Source organism: Geotrypetes seraphini, chromosome 3 (assembly GCF_902459505.1).
Source record: "Geotrypetes seraphini chromosome 3, aGeoSer1.1, whole genome shotgun sequence".
NCBI classification, from domain to species: Eukaryota; Metazoa; Chordata; class Amphibia; order Gymnophiona; family Dermophiidae; genus Geotrypetes; species Geotrypetes seraphini.
The window spans coordinates 363,838,908-363,859,879 of record NC_047086.1 but is presented as its reverse complement, the minus strand read 5'-3'; the positions used below and the strand labels follow the sequence as shown (position 1 = coordinate 363,859,879).

At 45.2% G+C, this 20,972-nt stretch overlaps 1 protein-coding gene across 2 annotated transcripts in view; it reads left to right on the top strand.

Moving 5' to 3' along the window:
- The window catches only part of AHCTF1 (AT-hook containing transcription factor 1), a 368,321-nt gene that overhangs the window by 151,833 nt on the left and 195,516 nt on the right, over positions 1-20,972 (top strand). For both annotated transcript variants that reach the window (XM_033936331.1, XM_033936330.1), the window contains exons 14-15: positions 13,730-13,819; positions 13,984-14,124. In XM_033936331.1, coding sequence (XP_033792222.1) covers positions 13,730-13,819; positions 13,984-14,124 — 231 coding nt within the window. The remainder of the gene's footprint in view (positions 1-13,729; positions 13,820-13,983; positions 14,125-20,972) is intronic.

The window sequence follows — 20,972 nt, the reverse complement described above, 5'->3', positions numbered from 1 at the left end:
CCTCATTCCATCCAGCCTGAGCCCCATCTCTCCTTGATCCAGCATTTCCCTTCTGTGTCTGTCAGAATTACCATTCCACCTATTTTCCAGCATCACCCTTCTTTGTGTCCATCTCACCTATATCCCTATCTCACCACTTTTTCAGAATCTTCATTTGTCTCTGTCCTTATCTTTACGCCATGTTCACCATTTGCCCTTTCAATGTCTTTATCTCCCCCCACACACTTTTTCAGCATTACTTCTATGTCTCTATTTCACCTCCTCTTCATGTCCCCTCTGTATCTCTATCCTTATTCAGTAGGTCCTGCTTACCCTTTCTCTTCTTTGTGTCACTATCTCCATTTTCAGCTTTCCCCCCTTTTCCTTTGTTACTGCACCCTGTAGCTAGAATCTTTCCACCCTCCCTCCACTCCGGCCCAGCCCAGTATGAAAGATTTCCTTTTGTTTCCCTCCCCTCTCTCTTTCTCTCTCTCTTCTCCTCCCTCACCCACGAGTCCTGCATCTGGCCCTCTCCCTTCTACCTGCACCTGGCAACACCCCCCTGCTCCGCGGCTCTCTTCAGCAACTCGTCAGCAGCAGTGATCAAGACAAGCTGCCGACATCGAGGCCTTCCCTCTACGAGTCCCGCCTTTGTGGAAAAAGGAAGTTGAAACAAGCGGGACTCGCAGAGGGTAGGCCCCGACGTCAGAAGCTGCTGCTGAGTTGCCGAAGAGAGCCGCGGAGCAGGGGATGTGGCCGGAAGCAGGTAGAAGGGAGAGGGAGATAGGAAGGCTGTAGATCTCCGGAGCATGACACCGACCCCGGCCAGGATGATTTCTTTTTCAGGCGTGCACCTTACAAGTCCAGCGTCGCGGGGGAAATAGCCATGCTGAGCAGTGAGCTCAGCACTACACAGATGAAAGCCTTGCTTGCTGATTGGTCCGGCGGGGCGGGGCCGCCGGACCAATCAGCAAGCAAGGCTTTCATCAGTGTATGTGCTGAGCTCACTGCTCAGCATGGCTATTTCCCCCGCGACGCCGGACTTAAGCTGCATGCCTGCGTGACACACTACCGGAGCCGCAGCAAAGGTGGAAAAGAGCCGCATGCGGCTCTGGAGCCGCAGGTTGCCGACCCCCGATCTAGGGTATCTAAAGTGGCTCCTAGGGAGGAGATAAAGAGGTTGAAGAGCGTAGGTGAGAGAGGTGATCCTTGTGGAACTCCGCAGGGATTTGTCCATGGTTCTGATTTTATATCATTGTATTTTACCCTGTAGGTTCTAGATTTGAGGAACCCCTGAAACCATTTGTAGACCTTGCCTGAGATTCCTATGGCGTCGAGAATTTGTAGTAGTAAGGTGTGGTCAACTAGGTCAAATGCTGCGGAGAGGTCTAATTGTATTAATATCATTTTTTTACCTTTACTGATGTGTTGTCGGGCTGTATCTAGTAATGTGACAAGTAGTGTTTCTGTGCTATGGTTAGTTCGGAATCCTGATTGTGAGGGGTGGAGTAGGTTATGTTTTTCCAGATATTCGGTGAGGTATTGTGCCACTAGGCCTTCTATTATTTTAACATACAATGGTATTGAAGCGATAGGTCTGTAGTTGGAGGGGCTATCTATTGGGCCTTTGTGATCCTTTATGATTGGAGTGATTAAGATCTCTCCTAGGTCCTGTGGGAATTGGCCTTCTGTCAATGTGGTTTGAATCCATAGCATGAAGTTGGTTTTGAATGTAGTGGAGGCGTTTGATAATATGTAGGTGGGGCAATTATTTAGGTCACTGGAAGCATGGCTGTATTTATTGTAGAGTCGGTTCATATCCGACCAGACTAGAATTGGGAAATCGGACCAGCTTCTGTCTGCTACGATGGCTTCGCTAGTTGATGGGTTTGTTGTTATCTTTTCTAGATGGGTGTGTGTGTTGATGAATGTAGATCTGATATTGGTGATCTTGTTTTTGAAATGGTCTGCTAGGTGGATGGCTGTTGGTGGGTTGATACCTTGGGTGGAGAGGTAAGTTTTGGTATCTGTGAGGTTCTTTACTAGATTAAATAGCTTTTTTGTGTCTGGGGTTTTTTTGCCTATCATTTTGGAGTAGTAGGCTTTTCGTTTTTCCTTGAGTTTGGTTTTGTATTGATTAATTTGGTATCTCCATGCAGTTTTAGTGTGTTCTAAACTCTTGTTTTTTTTCCAGACTCTTTCTAGTTGTCTGCAGAGCTTTTTAGATTGGAGAAGTTCGGTGTCGAACCATTTATCAGAAGGTCTGCATATTTTGAATTTTAGTTTTTCTGGGGCTAGCTCATTTAGAATGGTTTCGCTTATGGATCTCCATTGGGATATAAATTCGTTGGGAGCTATGTTGGTGGTGGCGTGGTCTGCTTTATCCCAGAATATGGAGGGTTCGATTTTTTGGCGTGTTTTGAAGGAGGTTTTTATTGGAGGTTGTTTGTTAATGCTTTGAGGCCAGTTGATGTCAAAGGTGTATTTATAGTGATCTGACCAAAGGGAGGGGTGCCATGCCCCATTAGAGATATTGATTTTGGGTTTGTGAGGATGTTGGGTCATATAAGCAGCAAGATCTAATTGGTGTCCTTTTTCGTGTGTGGATTGGGGATTGAGGATCTGGTAGTTTAGTGCATTGAGATATGAGAGTAAATTTATTACTTGTTTTGAGGTGTGATCTTCTAGATGGAGGTTTATGTCTCCTAGGAGAAGGTTATGAGGTGATGTTAGGGAGTTCTGGTAAATAAATTCTTCAAGCGCTTGTTTGTTGTCATTCCATTTTCTTGGTGTTGAGTAACAGAGGATGCATGTTAGAGTTTCTATGAGAGAATCTTCGGATAATTGACAGGCTAGGAGATCTAGGTGGGGAGTGGAGTGTTTGTCTAGGGTCTTTATATTGATGTTGTTTTTGAGTATGATGGCTAGGCCTCCACCACGTTTTTTTTTCCTGCAGATTAATTCAATTTTATAACCCATTGGGCAGAGTTCTGTGATGGAGGGATCGGATTCTGAGGTTAACCAGGTTTCGGATAGGAATAAGCAGCTTAGTTGTTTTTTAATTATCCAGTCCTTAATAAGGTCTGCTTTGTGCTTATTGATCTGATGTTCATATATGCACAGGATAATGTAGTGTTAAGTGTTTGGGGAGTGGGTGAGCAGTTTGGGTGGAGGAGATTTTCTTTGGTTAGTGGGTGATAGTTGTGGTTTATCGATTTTGGTTTTAGGGTTGGTCTATTTCTCCAGTTGGTTGGTATGCTGATATGGTTGAGTGAGGAGCAGTCTATCAAGTTTCTGGGCGAGTATAGTTTTCTGGTAGGTGGAGGGAATCTATGGGATTTTGTTAAGGTTGGGATAGAGGATGTATGATATCCTTCTGCTTTTCTGTTGGTTAGGAGTAGGAAGAATATTAAATGTAGGAGTGTGATTGTAGATAAACTGGGAGGCATAGTGATTTTTGTTTAGGGAGTCAGAGAGTCTGGAGTTAGGTACTTGGTGTGCGGCTATCAATATTATGTAGGGTATTGCTGGTTCATGGGGAGCTAATAGTGTTAAGTAGGATTAAGGAGATCTATCAATGGGATATAAGAGTATCGGCAGTAGCAATTTGTCTATGCTTGTCAGGTAGTTTTGGAGATAAACAGTACTATCAATTTAACAGGATCTATGAGGTTATGTAGAAATACAGTACTATCAGCTTGACAGGCTATATAAAGATATATGGTTATTTAGAGGATATCTAGTATTAATAGCTATCAGGCTCTAAGAGTGTATGTAGATTCTTTTGGAGATAAATAGTATTATCATTTATCAATCTATATGTAGAATTATAGGTTATTAAACAGTATTATCATTTATCAATCTATATGTAGAAATACAAGTTAGTTAAGTAATACTATCACTTATCTAGCTATATGAAGAAATACATCTAGTAATTGTATGTCTCTAATGGAAATATATGCTTAACAGTTATTTATGCAGGTTGGCAGTTTTATTTTCAAGTCTATGGGCTCCTGGTAGTAGCGGCTGGACCCGCTGCTGCTTAGGTGTATAAGCAATTGATTTCCCAGTTAGTGAGTTGGGTGGACCGGTCTTATTTTATTTCTTCCATTTATGTGTCGCACATACCTATACAAGCTCTAGGCCACAGTTCTTCAACCGCCGGTCCACAGAAAATTCCTGCCGGTCCGCGCAGGACCGACGAGATCAATATCTTCAATTTCCTGCCGGTCCGCGCAGGACCGGCATGATCAAGGAGCTGTAGTTTGTGCATGGCCGGAGAAATAATGGGGAGCCTCAGACAGTGTGCTTTCTCCCCTCCCAGCGGCTCTCCTTACTTACAAGCGCAGCGATTCAGGAAGGAAGACTTGGAGCTTTTGCTGAGTCGGGCCGCCTCTGATGATGCAACTTCCGCTTTCCTCAGAGGCGGTGCGACCCAACAAAGGACCCGAGGCTGCCTTACTGAATCGCAGCACTGGCAAGTAAGGAGAGTTGCTGGGAGGGGAGAAAGCTGCTGAGCATGGTGAAAAAAAAGGAACAGCTGCTACTGGACCTGGAGAAGGAGAAGGAGAGATGCTGCTGGGAGGGGAGGCGGGAAAGGAGTCTGGGAAGCTGCTGGCAAGGGGAAAAAAGAACAGCTGCTACTGGACCTGGATTGAGATAAGGAGAGATGCTGCTGGGAGGGAAGGGGGTCTGGGAAGCTGCTGGGCAAGGGGAAAAAGAGACAGCTGCTACTGGACCTGGAGAGGGATAAGGAGAGATGCTGCTGGGAGGGGAGGAGGGAAAGGAGTCTGGGAAGCTGCTTGGCAAGGGAAAAAAGGGACAGCTGCTACTGGACCTGGAGGGAGGGAGAAGGAGAGATGCTGCTGGGAGGGGAGGAGGGAAAGGAAAGGGAAGAGAGTTACTGCTGGACAGGGGGAGGAGGGAAGGGAGAAGAAAAAAAGGAAGGAAACAGCTGGCAGGGAGATTAGAGGAGGGGAAGAGGAGAGACAGGAATGAGATGGGTAGGGGAGTCAGCAGAGAAATTGAGAGGGACAAAGTTGCTAGATCTGGCGTAGGAGAGAGAAAAATGAAGAGAGCAGTGAAGCTGGAATGAATCGTGTAAAAAGGAGAGAGGGGCATAGGCTGGATGGAAAGGGGAGAGGGGCATAGAAAGAAGACAAATACCATATGGAAGGGGTAGAGGTCAGACAGTAGATGGAAGGGGCAGATCCTGGATTGAAGAGACAGAGAGGGCAGACGCTGGAAGGAAGAGAGAGAAAAGAAGATGAAAGCAGAAACCAGAGACAACAAAAGGTAGAAAAAATAATTTTATTTCTATTTTGTGATTAGAATATATCAGATTTGAAATATATATCCTGCTAGAGCTGGTGTTAGACATAACTGGGGACTGCAAAGTCCAGGCAGTGGCTTAGGGCTTTCTCTGACCAGGGGGGCAGTTGCCCTAGTTGCACTCCCCTAACCCTATTCCTGCTATGTGTGACTGCGGTATTTTGTTAGCATGATATTTCTGTGTAGCATTCTGTAATAATTTGGCTTATTCAGTTTTCTTGATAGTGAAGGGGAGGGGAGACAGGGGTTTTGTTGATCCTTGCTCTGTATTATTTGAATTTATAAAATGACAATTGTACTGAATATTGTTTCTTTTTATACTTTAATAAAATACATTCAGTATAAAATCATAACTGAGGCTTGTGCGGATGGGATCAGATGGTTTGCGAGGACCAAGCTCGCAGAAACGGGGCGGAAACGGGGTTTTTAAATTTCAGTCCTAGTAGTTTGCCGGTCCACAAAATTAATTTTTTTTTTCCGCCGGTCCATAGGTGTAAAAAGGTTGAAGAACACTGCTCTAGGCGACATTACCTAGACATTATCAGGTCTTTACCTAGTGGGATCAACAGTTGTAAGTTGTTGGTGTAGGAGTGGATAGTGATCTTATATTTGTGGACAATGTCGATGACTGGCTTGATGTACAGGTTGAAGAGGAATGGGGAGAGCACCCTAAGGCACTCCATATTTAACGGGTTTGGGACTGGATTTGCTTTGGCCTAGTAACACAGATTGTGTTCTCTGATGTAGAAAGGAAGTGAATCATTGTAGGGCTGAATCTGATTCCTAAGCCAGCGAACCTGTCCAGGAGGAGTTGATGATCCATAGTGTCAAAGGCAGCACTAAGGTCCAATAGGATCAGTAGGACTTCGTTACCTTTATCCAGTATTGACCAGTTTTCATCAATGATGTCTAGGAGGACTGACTTTGTGCTGTGATTTGGTCGGAAGCCAGACTAGAAAGGGGATAGGGCTCCTTGTTGATCTATGAATGGTTGCAGTTGGTGGAGCACTATTCTTTCTAATAGCTTGGAGGTGAAGGGTAGATTTGAGGTGGGCCTATAGCTGCCTGGGTCATTTGGATCAAGTGTTGGCTTTTTGAGGGTGGGTTTGATCATAGCTGTTTTCCAGATAAGGGGTATTTTTCCAGTCGATAAGGAGAATAGATTCTGCAAAAGCATTTTCTATGGCTAGTAGGAGGCTGGACGGTTATGGGTCAAGGCTTGTATTGGTGGGGCAGAGTTCTTTCAGTGTTTTTGTGAGTTTGTCATATGTGACCGGGCATAGTTGGGTTAAGGTTAGTGATTCAACAGGTACGGTCCTGGTTGTATTTGGGAGGTGGGGCTGGGGGAGGAGTCAAGTTTGTTGCGGCTGGTATCAATTTTTGTTTGGAAGAAGTTAGAGAGGGTCCCGCTGTTGAGATTGGGAGGGATTGTTGTACTTCTGACCCTGGGCAGCTGAGAAGAGGTGGTTAGTCAAGGCAATCGGGTATCTAAATCAGTTTGGGGCTTTTCCTAGAATATGTGAATAGTGAGCCACCTTCACCTCCTGGATAGCAGATTTGTAAGCGGCAGATAGATCTTTCCAGTGAGCCTTGGTTATTTCATTAGGATTTTTGACCCATTTCCTCTCTGCCCTCTGCAGGTTGCTCTTTAGGGTGCAATGTTCAGCGGAAAACCAGGGGGCTAGGGTCTTGTCAGTAACTAGTCGTGTGGTCTTGGACTGGGTCAGCCTGTTATATAGAGATTGGATCCCAGTGTGCCAGGTGGAGGTGGCTAGGTCGATGGAGTGGAGTTGTTGTTTGCAGGTTTCTTTAAGGTCACGGATGCCTGCGGACATGTCTTGAAGGTTGACTATGTCTGCGACCTGGGTTTGTCTGGTCAGGGTGAGGCTTCTTGGTCGGGTAGGACAGTAATGGGGGGAAGATGAAGTTCAATGAGGTGATGGTCTGACCATGGGACTGGTGTAGTGGTACAGGCTGGACTCTGAGGGTCTATGAATTGGGCTTTGGGCAGGAACACTAGATCCAAGGTGTGCATCGAGCCCAAGACAGTGTTCTTCAGCCACCGGTCCATGGTGCGATCGATGCGGCGTTGTCTTCTGGCCGGCTCCCTCTTCCTCAGTGCTGCAGTGCACAAAGCCATAGGCAGCAGCTCCTCGTGTATCCAGCCTCTGGAAGCCTTCCCTCTGATGTTGCAACATCAGAGAGAAGGCTTCTGGTTCAGGCACAGGAAGCGCGTAGGAGCCTCTTCCCACGGCTTTGTGCACTGCAGCACCGAGGAAGAGGAAGCTGGTCCGAAGACAACGCGGCATGGATCACACCATGGACCGGCGGCTGAAGAACACTGTCTTGGGCTCGATGCACATGCTGGCCCTGCAGACCGGCACCGGTCTACAGACCGGCGGTTGAAGAACACTGTTCTAGAGTGTTTGGTGGGGCGCCCTATAGAGCTTTAGAATCAAACTGCCTTACTCAAGTTACTTTCATGTATTAAATGCCAACACAAATATGCTTATTGCCCATTGGCATTTAATTTTTCTGTTTTACCTCTTGGGTTTTATTTTTTGGTGTTTTTTTTGTTAAAAGCAAGCTATAAGTAGGAATTCCTACTTGTAAATACTAGTGCTGCTTGATTCAGGGAAAATTGTTTCAATTTGATTCGGCCTATTGAATTGATTTTCCTGCCCAATTGGGTGGTGGTTTTTTTTTTCCCAAAACGTCCTGGCGAGTTTATTTTGTAGCCTCTTCATTCACCCCACCCCTTTTGCCCTCTCCTACCCATGCTGGTGCTGTGGTATAGACCAGTGTTTCTCAACTCGGTCCTGGCGTACCTCCTTGCCAGTCAGGTTTTCAAGATATCCACAATGAAGATGCATGAATTAGATTTGCATATAATAATAATAACTTTATTCTTTTAAACCACCATAACCAAAAGTTCTAGGTGGTTTACACTAAAAAGAGCTGGACGATCATCGAATACAATAATACAGTAAAAACTACAAATATTTGTAAAATAGAATTTCAATAATAAAACTCACTAAGTAATAAACTTATCGAACAAAGTGGTCTTAATTAATTTCTGAAAACTGCAATAGGATAACATAGCTTGCTGAATACATTTACCAAACCAAAATTGTTGTCTACCGGCTTGAAATGCTAGGGTCCTATCTAAGAAGGTCTTAGAGGCAGTGTATGCAAATCAAGTTTATGCAAATTCATTATGAATATCCTGACAACCTGACTGGCAAGGGGGTACTCCAGGACCGAGTTGAGAAACACTGGTATAAACAAACAAAAAAGACTTTTCCTCTGTTAGGTCCTAGTTCACATTCGCTGTCTAACACCAGCTCTGGCAGGATACATAGAGTGGTACCTCGGAATCCAAACACCACAGAACTCGAACGTTTTGGAATCCAAACTTTTTTTTTCAGTAAATTTTGTCTCGGAATCCTAACAATGCTTTTGAATCCGAACCCGCATTGCTCAGCCCAAAGCTTCCCCTCTAACGCAGCTTCCTGTTTCCGCCTGGGAGGAAAGCTTTGGGCTGTTCAATGGTTGCAATTCCTGTATGCTCGGATCTTGCTGCCTCTGCCATGTGGGACCGATCTTTCTGCTTCTTCCAGGGGGACCCGATCTTGCAGCCTCAGACAGGTGGGCCTGATCTTGCTATTTCAGCCACGGGGGATCCGCTCTTGCTGCCTCTGCCAGGGGGACCTGCTCTTGCTGCCTCTGCCAGGGGGACCTGCTCTTGCTGCCTCTGCCAGGGGGACCCGCTCTTGCTGCCTCTGCCAGGGGGACCTGCTCTTGCTGTTTCTGCCACATGGGTCTGATCTTGTTCCTGCACAGCCCTCAGGCCACCTATATTAGCTATGTGTCCAGCGGAAAATAAAAGCAAGAGGAAAGCTGTTAGAGCTACAATTGAACTTAAGAAAGAGCTTATCGCTAAGCATGAAAGCGGTACCCATGTGGTTGATCTTGCTGCTATGTTTGGGATGCCTAAATCGACTGTGTGTACAATTTTGAAAAATAAAGAAGCTATCAAAGCAGCTAATGTGACCAAAGGGGTTACTACACTGACCTCTAGGAGATAAAAAAGCATGGAAGAGATGGACAAACTGCTCTCGATTTGGATTAATGAAAGACAGCTTGCTGGTGATGTGATTTCAGAGACAATCATTTGTGAGAGAGCCAAAGTTCTTCATGAAGATCTAGTGAAAGGCCTGCCTGATACTGCTAATGAAAAGGAGGAGTTTAAAGCCAGTAGAGGGTGGTTTCGAGAACTTTAAGAAAAGGACTGGGATCCATAGCATTGTTATGCATGAGGAGGCAGCCAGTTCTAATGTTGAAGCAGTTGAAGAGTTTGTAAAGGAGTTTAAGGAGTTTGTGATCAGTGAGGGCTATGTTTCGAACCAAGTGTTCAGTTGTGACGAAACTGGCCTCTTTTGGAAAAAGATGCCCAGGCGAACATACATCTCAAAGGAAGAAAAGTCTGTACCCAGCCATAAGCCAATGAAAGACCGCCTTACTCTTTTGGTGTAATGCTACTGGGGACTGCAAGATCAAACCTCTCCTTGCATACCATTCAGAAAACCCACGGGTCTTTAAGAAGAGTAACATCATTAAGAGCGAACTTAATGTTATGTGGAGATCAAATGTGAAAGCATGGGTTACCAAGCAGTTCTTCACCGAGTGGATACAAGAGGAGTTTGCTCCTCATGTAAAGGCTTATCTGCAGGAGAAAAACCTCCCGATCAAGGCTCTCCTTGTCCTCGACAATGCTCCTGCACATCCACCAGGGCTGGAGGATAATTTGGTGGGCGAATATAGCTTCATCAAGATCAAATTTTTGCCCCCCAATACCACTCCTCTTATACAGCCAATGGATCAGCAGGTGATCTCAAACTTCAAAAAATTGTACACCAAGGCTATGTTCCAGAGATATTTTGAAGTTACAAATGAAACGGAACTGACTCTGCGAGTGTTCTGGAAGGATCACTACAATATCCTCCATTGCCTAAGAATCATTGAGAAAGCATGGATGGAAGTGTCTTTGAGAACATTGGTCTCTGCCTGGAAAAACCTTTGGCCAGAATGTGTTGCTGAAAGGAACATTGAAGGCTTTGAAGAATCACCTGCTGTTCCTGACATCGTATCTCTGGGCAAGTCAATGGGTTTGGAAGTCAATGAAGATGATGGCAATGAGTTAGTGGATGATCACAAGACAGAGCTGACAACGGAAGAGCTTCAGCACCTCAACCAGCAGCAGCAGAAATAAGTAGCCCAAGAAATTTTTTCAGGGGAGGAAGAGAGAGATGCAGGTACCATATCCACAGCGGAAATCAAGGATCTGCTCACAAGTGGTCAAAAACACACGCAGTCATAGAGAAGTGGCACCCCGATAAAGCCCTTGTTAACAGGTGTGATAACTTATTCATTGATATCATTGAACATTTTAGAAAAGTTCAAAAAGGTCGTCATCATCAAACCACTTGGGAACGTTGGTTTGCAAAAGACACCACCAGAATACAGACACCAGATCCACCTGATGCCAACACAGAAGGTGATCCCAAGCCCTCTACAACTGGTACTTTGGCAAAAAGCCTAACAAGGAGCAGAATAGAGACACCAGAACCATCTGAACCACCTGATACCAACACAAGTGATTCCAAGCCCTCTACAACTGGTACGTTGTCAAAGAGCCTAAAAAGGAGCAGAATGAAGATACCAAAACCACCTGATCCACCTGATGCCAACACAGGTGATCCCAAGCCCTCTACAAGTGATACATTGTCAAACAGCCTAAAAAGGAGCAGAATGAAGACACCTGCCTGGTAACACATGCTTTCACATTCTATCTCCACCTGAGCCACCAGAGGCTAATCTGGAAAGTGACTTGCCTTCCTAACACTAATCTACCTCATGTTCCAAATCATGATTGGTAATCATTGGTTACTTTAAATTACTGTACTGAACATTACTCTACTGTATTACAGTATCATACTATATCTAAGAGTGTTATGAATAAAAAATTACAAAACAAGCTGGACTTATTTCACAGAGGCTTCAGTGTTGCCGGTCTTGTCCATTGCTTCTTATTGTTTTGTATGCTACAGCGCTGTAACTAGACGATGGCCAACATTTCACAATAAGATAATCATTTCTTCAGGGCTCTGGAATTGTGAGAACAGTAGTTGTCCCGCATTCAGTTCTCTAGTTTCAACGCTTTAGTGTCTAAAACAATAAGAAGTAGCGGACAAGAACGACAATACAGAAGCCTTTGAAAAATAAGTCCAACTTGCTTGCTTTTCTTTTTCACAGACTGGTTTCTTTACATTACTGTACTGCATTATCATTGGTTAATATCTGAGAGTGTTATGAATAAAACATTACAAAACAAAACTATTGTGTTTACTGTTATATTTATTTGAAAATGCAGTTTCTATTGTTTTCAAAGGGAAAAATTGTCTTGGAACTCGAACTGAGTTCAGGAACGGATTAGTGCCATTTCTATTATTTTCAATGGGAAAACCTGTCTTGGAACTGGAACGTTTTGGAACTTGAACTGAGTTCAGGAATGGATTATGTTCAGATTTCGAGGTACCAGAACGGATTAATGCCGTTTCTATTGTTTTCAATGGGGAAACCTGTCTTAGAACTCGAACGTTTCGGAACTCAAACGGGGTTCTGGAATGGATTAAGTTCGGATTCCGAGGTACCACTGTATTTCAAATTGGATATATTATAAACAGAAAATGAAATGTCTTTTTCTACCTTTTGTTGTCTGGTTATTATTCAAACTAGGGTTGTCTGGTTATTATTCAAACCAGGCCCTGGTTTCTGTTTGTCTTCTGTTAACTGGCTTGCCAGGTTCTCCTGCCCATTTGATGTTTTCTTCTTTCTCTGTGCTCACCATCTTCTTTTTTTTATCTCCATCCCCGCAGTCCAGCATTTCTCTAATGACCACTCCCCCCATCCAGTATTTCTATCTCCCCTCCTACCACACCATCTCTTTGGGTTCAAACTATCTCCCTTTCTTTTCCCTTCCTCCCTCCATTCCATTGTTTACCATCTCTCTCCCTCTCCTCTGTTTTAAGACCCATTATTTTTTTCCCCTTCCGCCCCCTCCCTCCATGTACTTCTAATAGCTACAATGAAGTATAAAACAGGAGAGTCAAATCCACAAACACAAGATTGCAAGCAAAGGAGTGGAAATGTCCTATGCAGACTGGTGGACTCAGATGTATTTCAAAAAGATCCTTTAATTCATCCAAAAAGTAACTCAGTGACTCGACATGTACATGTTTCAGCCCAGATGGCCTGCCCCAGGAGTCTTACAAATTTCGTGGTTGATACGAATAGATTGGTCCACAAAAAGACATCCACTTAAATCGTCACATCCTGTTTTGGTTTGGGATGGATCACGGCAGAGGGAACATGCAGCGGAGGCAGACAACATCCTGCTAGAATCATTAAATCACTGGGGATCCTCTGCAGGCCATAATTAATTTTGAAAGACAGACTGGGAGGCCAGGGGAAGCTGGACGATGGTGAGGAGAAGAGGAAAACATGCCGGCCTTCAGGCCTAAAGCTGTGGAGCTAAGGGTACCCACAGTTGTGGCGCCTATGCAGCACTTCCCAACCAACCCCCCCCCCCCTCCGTGGGCTCTGACATTGGGTTTAAGAACATAATGCCTCCGCTGTGTCAGACCCGAGGTCCATCGTGCCCAGCAATCCGCTCACGCGGCGGCCCAAAAGGTCCAGGACATGTGCAGTAATCCTCTATCTATACCCCTCTATCCCCTTTTCCAGCAGGAAATTGTCCAATCCTTTCTTAAACCCCAGTACCGTACACTGCCCTACTGCATCCTCTGGAAGCGCATTCCAGGTGTCCAACACACGTAGGGCTTCCTAAAGTAGGAGGAGCAGCAGTGGATGGCCAGCAAGAGTCAGCACTTAGGACAGGCTTTTTCACTGCCAGAGCTCTGCTGCTTCTGCTTTAGGAGGCCCGAAGGTATGCGGGGAGGAGGGTTGGTCTGAATCGGAAAGCCCGATTTTTTTTTTTTTTTTTTAAGAAAACAAATCTATTTTAATTTATTCACAGATGTGAATTAGTGAATTGATTTGAATCAGCGAATCGAGCAACTCTAGTAAATACTTTGTCTTGCTTGTTCCCTGAGAGCAGATTTAGCCAGACCTTTTATCCCAGTTTTCAAAGGAAAAGAGCTTATGAGATTTCCATGTCTGCCTATATGACTGCTTCACTCCACCTTAGTAACTTTCTATTATTATTTGTTAGGTTTTCTATCTGTGCCAGATTTTTAGAATGTTTAGTCTTTTTGGTTTGGATCTGGGTGGGGCAACTTTGTTTACTGATTTTTATTTGTTATGCATCATTATATGTTTTTCTTTTTAACTAAATCAGAGCTTCCAGGGTCTTCAGCCAACCTGCGCTTTGTTCTGGAGTGGACATGGAACAAAGTAGTTTGTACCAAAGAAGAACTGGACAGAATTTGTAAGTATTGAAGTATATTATGGTTTATAAGGGTGGTGGTTGATTACTGTAGGAAGTGAAGCAAAAATATTTCAGGCTTTGTTCTCAGTTAAACCTGTTGTTGATCAGTTTGTTACTAGATTTCCTCCTTTACAACTAACCATGTAATATTTTATACCCATAAGGTGCTTCACTATTTGATGGTTCATGTAACTTCATTGATCTGCAAACTCTCCAGTCTCTACAGCACTGTCATCTGCTGCTTAGCAACCTGGGCACTGTCTTGAACTGCTTTGTAACCGAAGCACAAGAGCTCACTGAGAGAGGTCTGTAGAATCGGTACCTTCTAACCAGTTCACCTTTTGTATTTAAAAACATTTGATTATCAGATTGCACATACTGAGAAATAGTAATGGTAATCTGAAATGCTTTTTCTTTCAAACTGCATCATGAAACCATGGTAAAGAGGGCAGGAAAGTATGATGTAGTTCTTCACGTTTCCACCGTGCTCTTATGGAACAGTCATTTTTTCTAAAACAATATTTTACAAGTTTATAGATTCTTTTATTTTGATGATCTGCTTCAACTCTGATTCTTTTTAACATAAACACAGGAGTCTGTACGTTAGGTGATCAATCTGTGCTCCTCCTTCACCAGAGGAGTATAGTACCCTTTTCAATTTTTCCTTCTACAAGCGAACTGAGAAGGTGTGTTCTGATCTACTCTGTTTGGTTTTTATTATTTTTGAGTATTTTTCTTAGGTTTGTGAGGCTTTGGTGGCCAGAGGACCCTATATTTGGGGCTACTCTGCCTTAGAGAGGACTCAGACTCTGCAAGGATGGATTATGATGTGTACCTGATGAGCCAGCCTGGGTTTCCTTGAGGCACGGGGTCCGTTCCTCTGGGATCCAGCTTGCCTTCTGATTTACAGTATTAGAGGCTTGAGTGCAGGCTGTGGGGCTCCTGTGTGATTCCTCTTGGATTTCAGGGAGCTCACTACATTTTAATCTCCCCCTGTTGTGTCATGAGGATCCATGGAGGTGGAGTCCTTAGTTGGAGTCTGTCTGACTGGCAGCCTGAAGATCTCCAGTTGTGGATTACACTCTCCCTCCGTATTCATGGTTTCTGCACTCTCGGTTTTTTGGATGCTGATTCTGCCCCCCCAAATTACATCATGAGTAAAGTTCCTTTTCTTTTTACTGTACCGATAAAGTTCAGCACTTACCAACATTCACTCTGAAAATCGCTGCTTCCATGCTTTCTCCCACAAAAATCGCTGCTTAAAATCACCCTCAAAATTGCTGTTTCCCAGCTTCCCAGTGTGCACAGAGTAAAACACTGTTTCCCAGTATCCATATAGAGAAACGCTGCTTCCCAGTATGCATGGAGAAAATTGCTATTACCCTGAAAATCACTCGGGATCGCTGCTTGCCTGTTATTAGCCCAAAATTCGCTGGGGATCACTGCTTGCCTGCTACAAGCCCTAAAGTCGCTGGGATATTGCCTCTCCTTCAGGCTTTTTTCAAAAAACCGTGAATAACAGTTGAAAAGTTATTTGCGGTTTCAATAATAAAAACGATGGCATTTACTCAAAACTGCGAATAATATATAAAGTTATTTGCAGTTTTTCCATATTCGCGGCTATGTTCTGCCCGCATCCACCGCGAATACGGAGGGAAAAGTGTAATTCCAACAAGGATTTGAGGCAGAAAGTCTTCTTCAGTCAGGCATGAGCAAAGCACAGTGAATACAGCCCATTATTCCCTAAGGAGAAAATCACAGGGGTCAGAAAAAATGATTTCTAATGGTTTGTGGCGTCAAAGCTAGGATCCCCTTTCTCCAAAATCCCTTTTCCGGTGTTTTTTGAACTTCATGGGATCATCCATGGTCCCTTTTTTGGTGTGAATTCACTGGTGACAGCCATCTTAGATTTTAAGCAATCTTTTTTTCTATAGCCTCCATCTGCCTCAGAACCCCTTGATTTGGCTCAAAATTGACTGGGATGAACTGTTCAGGCTGTTCTAATCCTATATTATGTCAATTTTGTGCTAGATGATTGGCTGAGGAACTGCAAGGGGGTCCAAGTGGTAGGAAGAAAATTCATTCTGCAAGGTGGATGTAGGTCTTAAGAGGCAATTTGAAGTGCTAGCTTTGGGAATCAAAGCTACAGTGGCAGCCTTATTCGTGGCATGTGCCTGCCACACCAGGTTAAGGTGGAATCCTGCTGAGGAAGAGGACATCAGCCCCTGGGTGGTGGATTATGCGGATTATGAGAGTCATAAGCAAGGTGTCGGCATATGCTGATTTGGCCTGCAGGATGCTCTGGATCAGGCAAAGGGCAGGTGATTCAGCCTCCAAAGCCACTTTAAGCAGACTGCCCTTCAAAGGGTAGATGCTATTTGGTAAAGGCTTAGATGACCTTATGACCAGTGTGGCAGATCACCAACCTAAATCTCTGCCAGACAGCAGACCTCAATTACCCACTGGAGGAGGCAAAGGCAATTATTATTCCTCACAATATTCCTTAGTTCTTTGCAGGTTTCTCTGCTCAGAGATCTTATCAAGGATCCAGAGATTTGGCAAAACCCTCAGGGTCTCGTGTCAGCACAACTTCCCAAAAAGTTACATTGACGCCAGGTCAGCAGCTGCCCCCCGCACATTGATGGGAAGCTGTTGGCATTCTGAAGGGAGTGGGAGGAAACTTCCTCGGACCGCTGGATCCTAGATATTATTCAAGAGGGTCACAAGATAGTTCTCTCACCCTCCTTTAGATTTGTTCATTTACTTGCCAGCTGGACGATCGGACAAAGAGGCCAGGGTCTGAGTGTCAGTGCAAAGGCTATTGGACATTCAAGCCATAGAACCAGTCCCTGAAGAAGAATTGAGCTCTGGCAGATACTCCATATACTTCATAGTGACCAAGAAAGGCATAGAAGACTAGAGATTGATCCTAAAGCTAAAGTCAATGAATGTGACGCTGAGAATACCTGCTTCTTTATGGAGACGGTTTGTTCAGTCATTGCAATAGTGGCTCCAGGGGAATTTTTAGTCTCCCTAGATCTAACAGAGGCTTACTTTCATATTCCCATTTTCTTGGACTATAGGAAATATTTGAGATTCCATTTCCAGTTTGTGGCTCTACCTTTTGGGTTGGCAACGGCCTCACACATCTTCACCAAAGTGATGATCACATCTCAACTCTGCAGGCTAGGGATACAGGTATACCCAAATCTGAATGATTGGCCAGAGGGTGAACAGGATCTAGACTGGATAGTCAGCTTCAAGAAGTCGCCTAGAACCAACCAAATGCTTGGAGTATTTGGAAATTAGGAGTCTGTGAAAGGTCGGGTCTTTCTTCCCGAGCCACGCAAACAAACTCGGGGAGCAAATTTTCAGAGCTCATAGCAACGCCGAATCCCATGGCCTGGCCTTACCTCTAGGTGCTGGGTTCGATTGCAGTCACCCTGGAAGTAGTTCTTGGGTGATGGCGCATATGTGCCCCCCTCCAGGATTCCTTGCTCTCCAGGGTGTCCCCATAGCAACATTCTTTTCAACTACAACTTCCCTGGACAAGAAGCAATGAATAGGAGGACTCCACATTCCCCTCTAAATTTCCTTATGGGTGACTCCTCTAACGACTGACTGTGGCTGGGAGGCCCATTGTGGCAGTCATTCGGTGCAGGGTCAGTGAACCCTTCCACAGAGAGAGTGATCCATAAACCGTATGGCGCTGTGAACCATTCATCTAGCATTGAGGAATACCTGGAAGGAAAGGCAGTCAAAGGGTTCTCTGACAATGCTATCGTGTAGCTTATATGAACAGATAGGCATCAGAAGTGGCCTAGATGTTCAGTTTGGGGGAAGTTCATCTTCAGGCACTCTCTGCAGCTCACATAGCAGGAGTGGAAATGTACAGGTCAATTTTCTTAGCTGGCAGACTCTAGTCCAGTGTTTCTCAACTCAGTCCTGGAATATTCCAAGTCAAGTTTTCAGGATATCCACAACGAATAGGCATGAAAAAAGTGGAGAAGCTGCCTAATGGTTAGATTCCCTGCCTCAGCACCTTGAGTTTGTGACTCCTTGTGACCCTGGGCAAGTCAACACTCCATTGCCCCAGGTACTGTAGTTAGATTGTGAGCCCGCTGGGACAGATATGGAGAAATACAGTGGTACCTTGGTTTGCAAGCATAGTTTGTTCCAGAAGCATGCCCGTAATCCAAAGCGCTCATATATCAAAGTGAGTTTCCCCATAGGAAGTAATGGAAATTCGGATGATTCATTCCACATCCCCAAAACAGGCCTATTTTGCAAATAAAAGCTCCACCCTCCCCTGCAAACTTTCAGTATCTACTGCAGTATCCCCCACCCCAATACCTCAGATTTTCACATCTAATCCACCCATACCAGAGAACGCAGCATCAGCCGCTGGCCCCGACCGAACAGCTTTCCCTCCTCCCTCTGTACATTATTGCTCAAGAAAGCCTTCCTCTACCTCCAGCCTACCTATTTCTCTCCTCTCTAAGAACAAACCAGCCCTCTCTGTGCCAACCCACCTCCGTGGATCTGGTGCCAAGCTTAACCCACAACTCTGGAAAGAATGTCAGCTGCACACATACCCCCGGCAGCTGCCTGCACTCGCGCGGTGAGCAGGTGGTTTCTCCCTTCCACATCTGGAATGGTATACTCAAAATTACCGGGGCAATGTCAGGAGAAGCACTCCAATCTGGAAGCAGGAGAAGTTGTATTATGCGGGGAAAGCTCCTGTGCTTCTCTTCAACTTCCAGCTAACGAGTTGTACAGAGAAGCCAGCCCAACACACCAAGCCGTGTCCGTGACACGGGCCAATGGGAGACAGGCCAGAAGTGAGTTGGTGGTTGTAAACAGTCACAGTGTGGTGGGAGGGGAGTTCGGAATCGCGGCTGGCATGCTACAGCTGAAGCACAGCCCCACAGCCAGCTGAGTACTTTGTGTTCCGGGTACCTACTGCTCTCTGCCGCCAGCCTCCCACTCCTATCATCTGGTGCTGGTGTCTGCTGGAGGTAATGGTTTGGGGGTGGGCCGTGAAGGGAGAGAAGCCGGTTCCCGGGGTAGACGCGCTCGTTGATTGAGTTTTGCGAGCTGAGTTGAGAAACATTGCTCTAGAACCAGGGGAGTGAGCACTTGACCTCATGGTCCAGCATTGGTGAATCACTTCTACAGCCGAAGAGATGAACCGGGAAGCCCAGGGCTGGACACGTTGGTTTAGCCCTGATGGGAAGAGAGGCTTCTGGGTGTTTCCATTGTGGCCCATGGTGGGTTGGATCATCCACATAATCGTGAATCACCTGGGACTTCTGATCCTGACAGCCACAGACTGGCCTTGGTATGTGAATCTAGTGTGTCTCCAAATTCTGGTTCAGATGGAGCTTCTCAGTCAGGGACCAATTTCCATGGAGAACCTGGAGTGCTTTGGTCTTTATGGCATAGTCTGAATGCTTGGCCTTAACCTGTAAAGGTTAATCATAGGAAATGATTTCGACTCTCTGAGTAAAAAAAAAAAAAAAGCCATAGACGTTTGCGGCTTACACTAAGGCCTTGAAGGCTTTCTAGCTCTGGTGCACGGGTAGAGCTTTTTAAGGCGCCAATTCTTGTGATCCTGGTGTTTCTGCAAGCTGAATTAGAAAAAGGCCTAGTGGTGGCATATCTCAAAAGTTCAGGTGGCAGGCATTTTATTAGCTTGTTTTTTAAAATCTGAAATCTCTAGCTGTAGTTGTATATTACCTGCTTACCACATTGTGCATTAATTTTAAGAAATGGTATTTTTAGTTCATTATCTTTATTGTATTTTATAATAAAAGAACCAAATAGTTAAGTCATGTCAGTAATACAATAGTGATCAGGAGCATATACAACAGTAACAAACGAGTAAGTAAGTTATAATGTTAAATAATTAAGGCATTAACATGAAGAAGTAGTCTACATCTGATTAGAGTGTTCAATCCTAACCCGTAGTCTGGGTATTGCAGAAATCCCAGGGGTCAGGTGTGGCTTCCTCATCGAAGGCTGCCTTCTCAGTTTTGTCAGGTGTGGATTCAACTTTCATCGGACACTTGTTAGCCTTTGGCCTGTCTCCGGCAAGTCGACCACAAAAGAGTCCAGGGTCTGCGATAACTCTGCAACGCCTCTTAATCATAGGGATGCTGGACCCTGTTCCCTAACACGAATGGGGGCTTAAGCGAATACTCCTACTTCCTTGTGCCTGAAAGGCTCAGCAAATTGGAGACCCATTCTGGATCTACAGTGGGTCACCCACTTCTTGCAAATTCCCTTTTTCCGAATGAACAACGGAGTACACAGTGATAGTTGCTGTCTCTTCAGGGGAGTTTCTAGTGTCCTTGGATCTCTCAGAGGCTTACCTCCATATTTCAATCTGCCTGGAGTATCGCAGGTTTCTGCATTTCCATGTTCTGCAACAGCATTTCCAGTTCACAGCTCTGCCCCATGGCCTCGTGACAGCTCCCACACTTTCGTCAAAGTGATGGTAGTTGCGGCAGCTTTCCACCAGCAGGGGGTCCAAGTCCCCTTTCTGGGTTGGCTGGTGATCCAGGCTCCATCTCGTTTGGGTATACAAAGATGCAGTGGCGATGGTAGTGTCTCTGCTGCAGGCGTTGGCAAGTTCAGAAAGACTCCTTGTCTCTGGAGTTTCTGGGGCTTCTCTTCGTCTCCAGACAGGGTCGTGTATTTCTTCTCAAGGCAAGTAGACGGAACCTTCATTAACATCAGAATTCTCCTGAACTGTCCAGCTCTCGGCCTGGTTTTATCTGCAGGTTCTGGAGTCTTAAGCAGCCTCCTTGGAGACTATCCCTTGGGCCATAGCACCCATGCACTCTTGACGGGCATGCCTTCTATCTTGGTGGTCTTCATAGTGGTTTCCCCTTCAGATGCCGCTCTCCTGGACAGAACCAGCTAGCAGCAACTTAAGAGTTTGTAGCTTCAGGGGGACGCTCTTGGCCAGGGCTAGCTTCTTCGGTTTTCCGAGTAGATGACTCTTAAGACGGATGCTAGTCTGTTGGGTTGTGAACTCACTGCGGGGCTCACTCCATTCAGGGGCAGCGGACTCCTGATCCGCAACATTGGCTGGCACTCCTCACTCTCCAGCCCCTTCTGGAAGGGAAAGTAGTTTGAGTCTTTGACA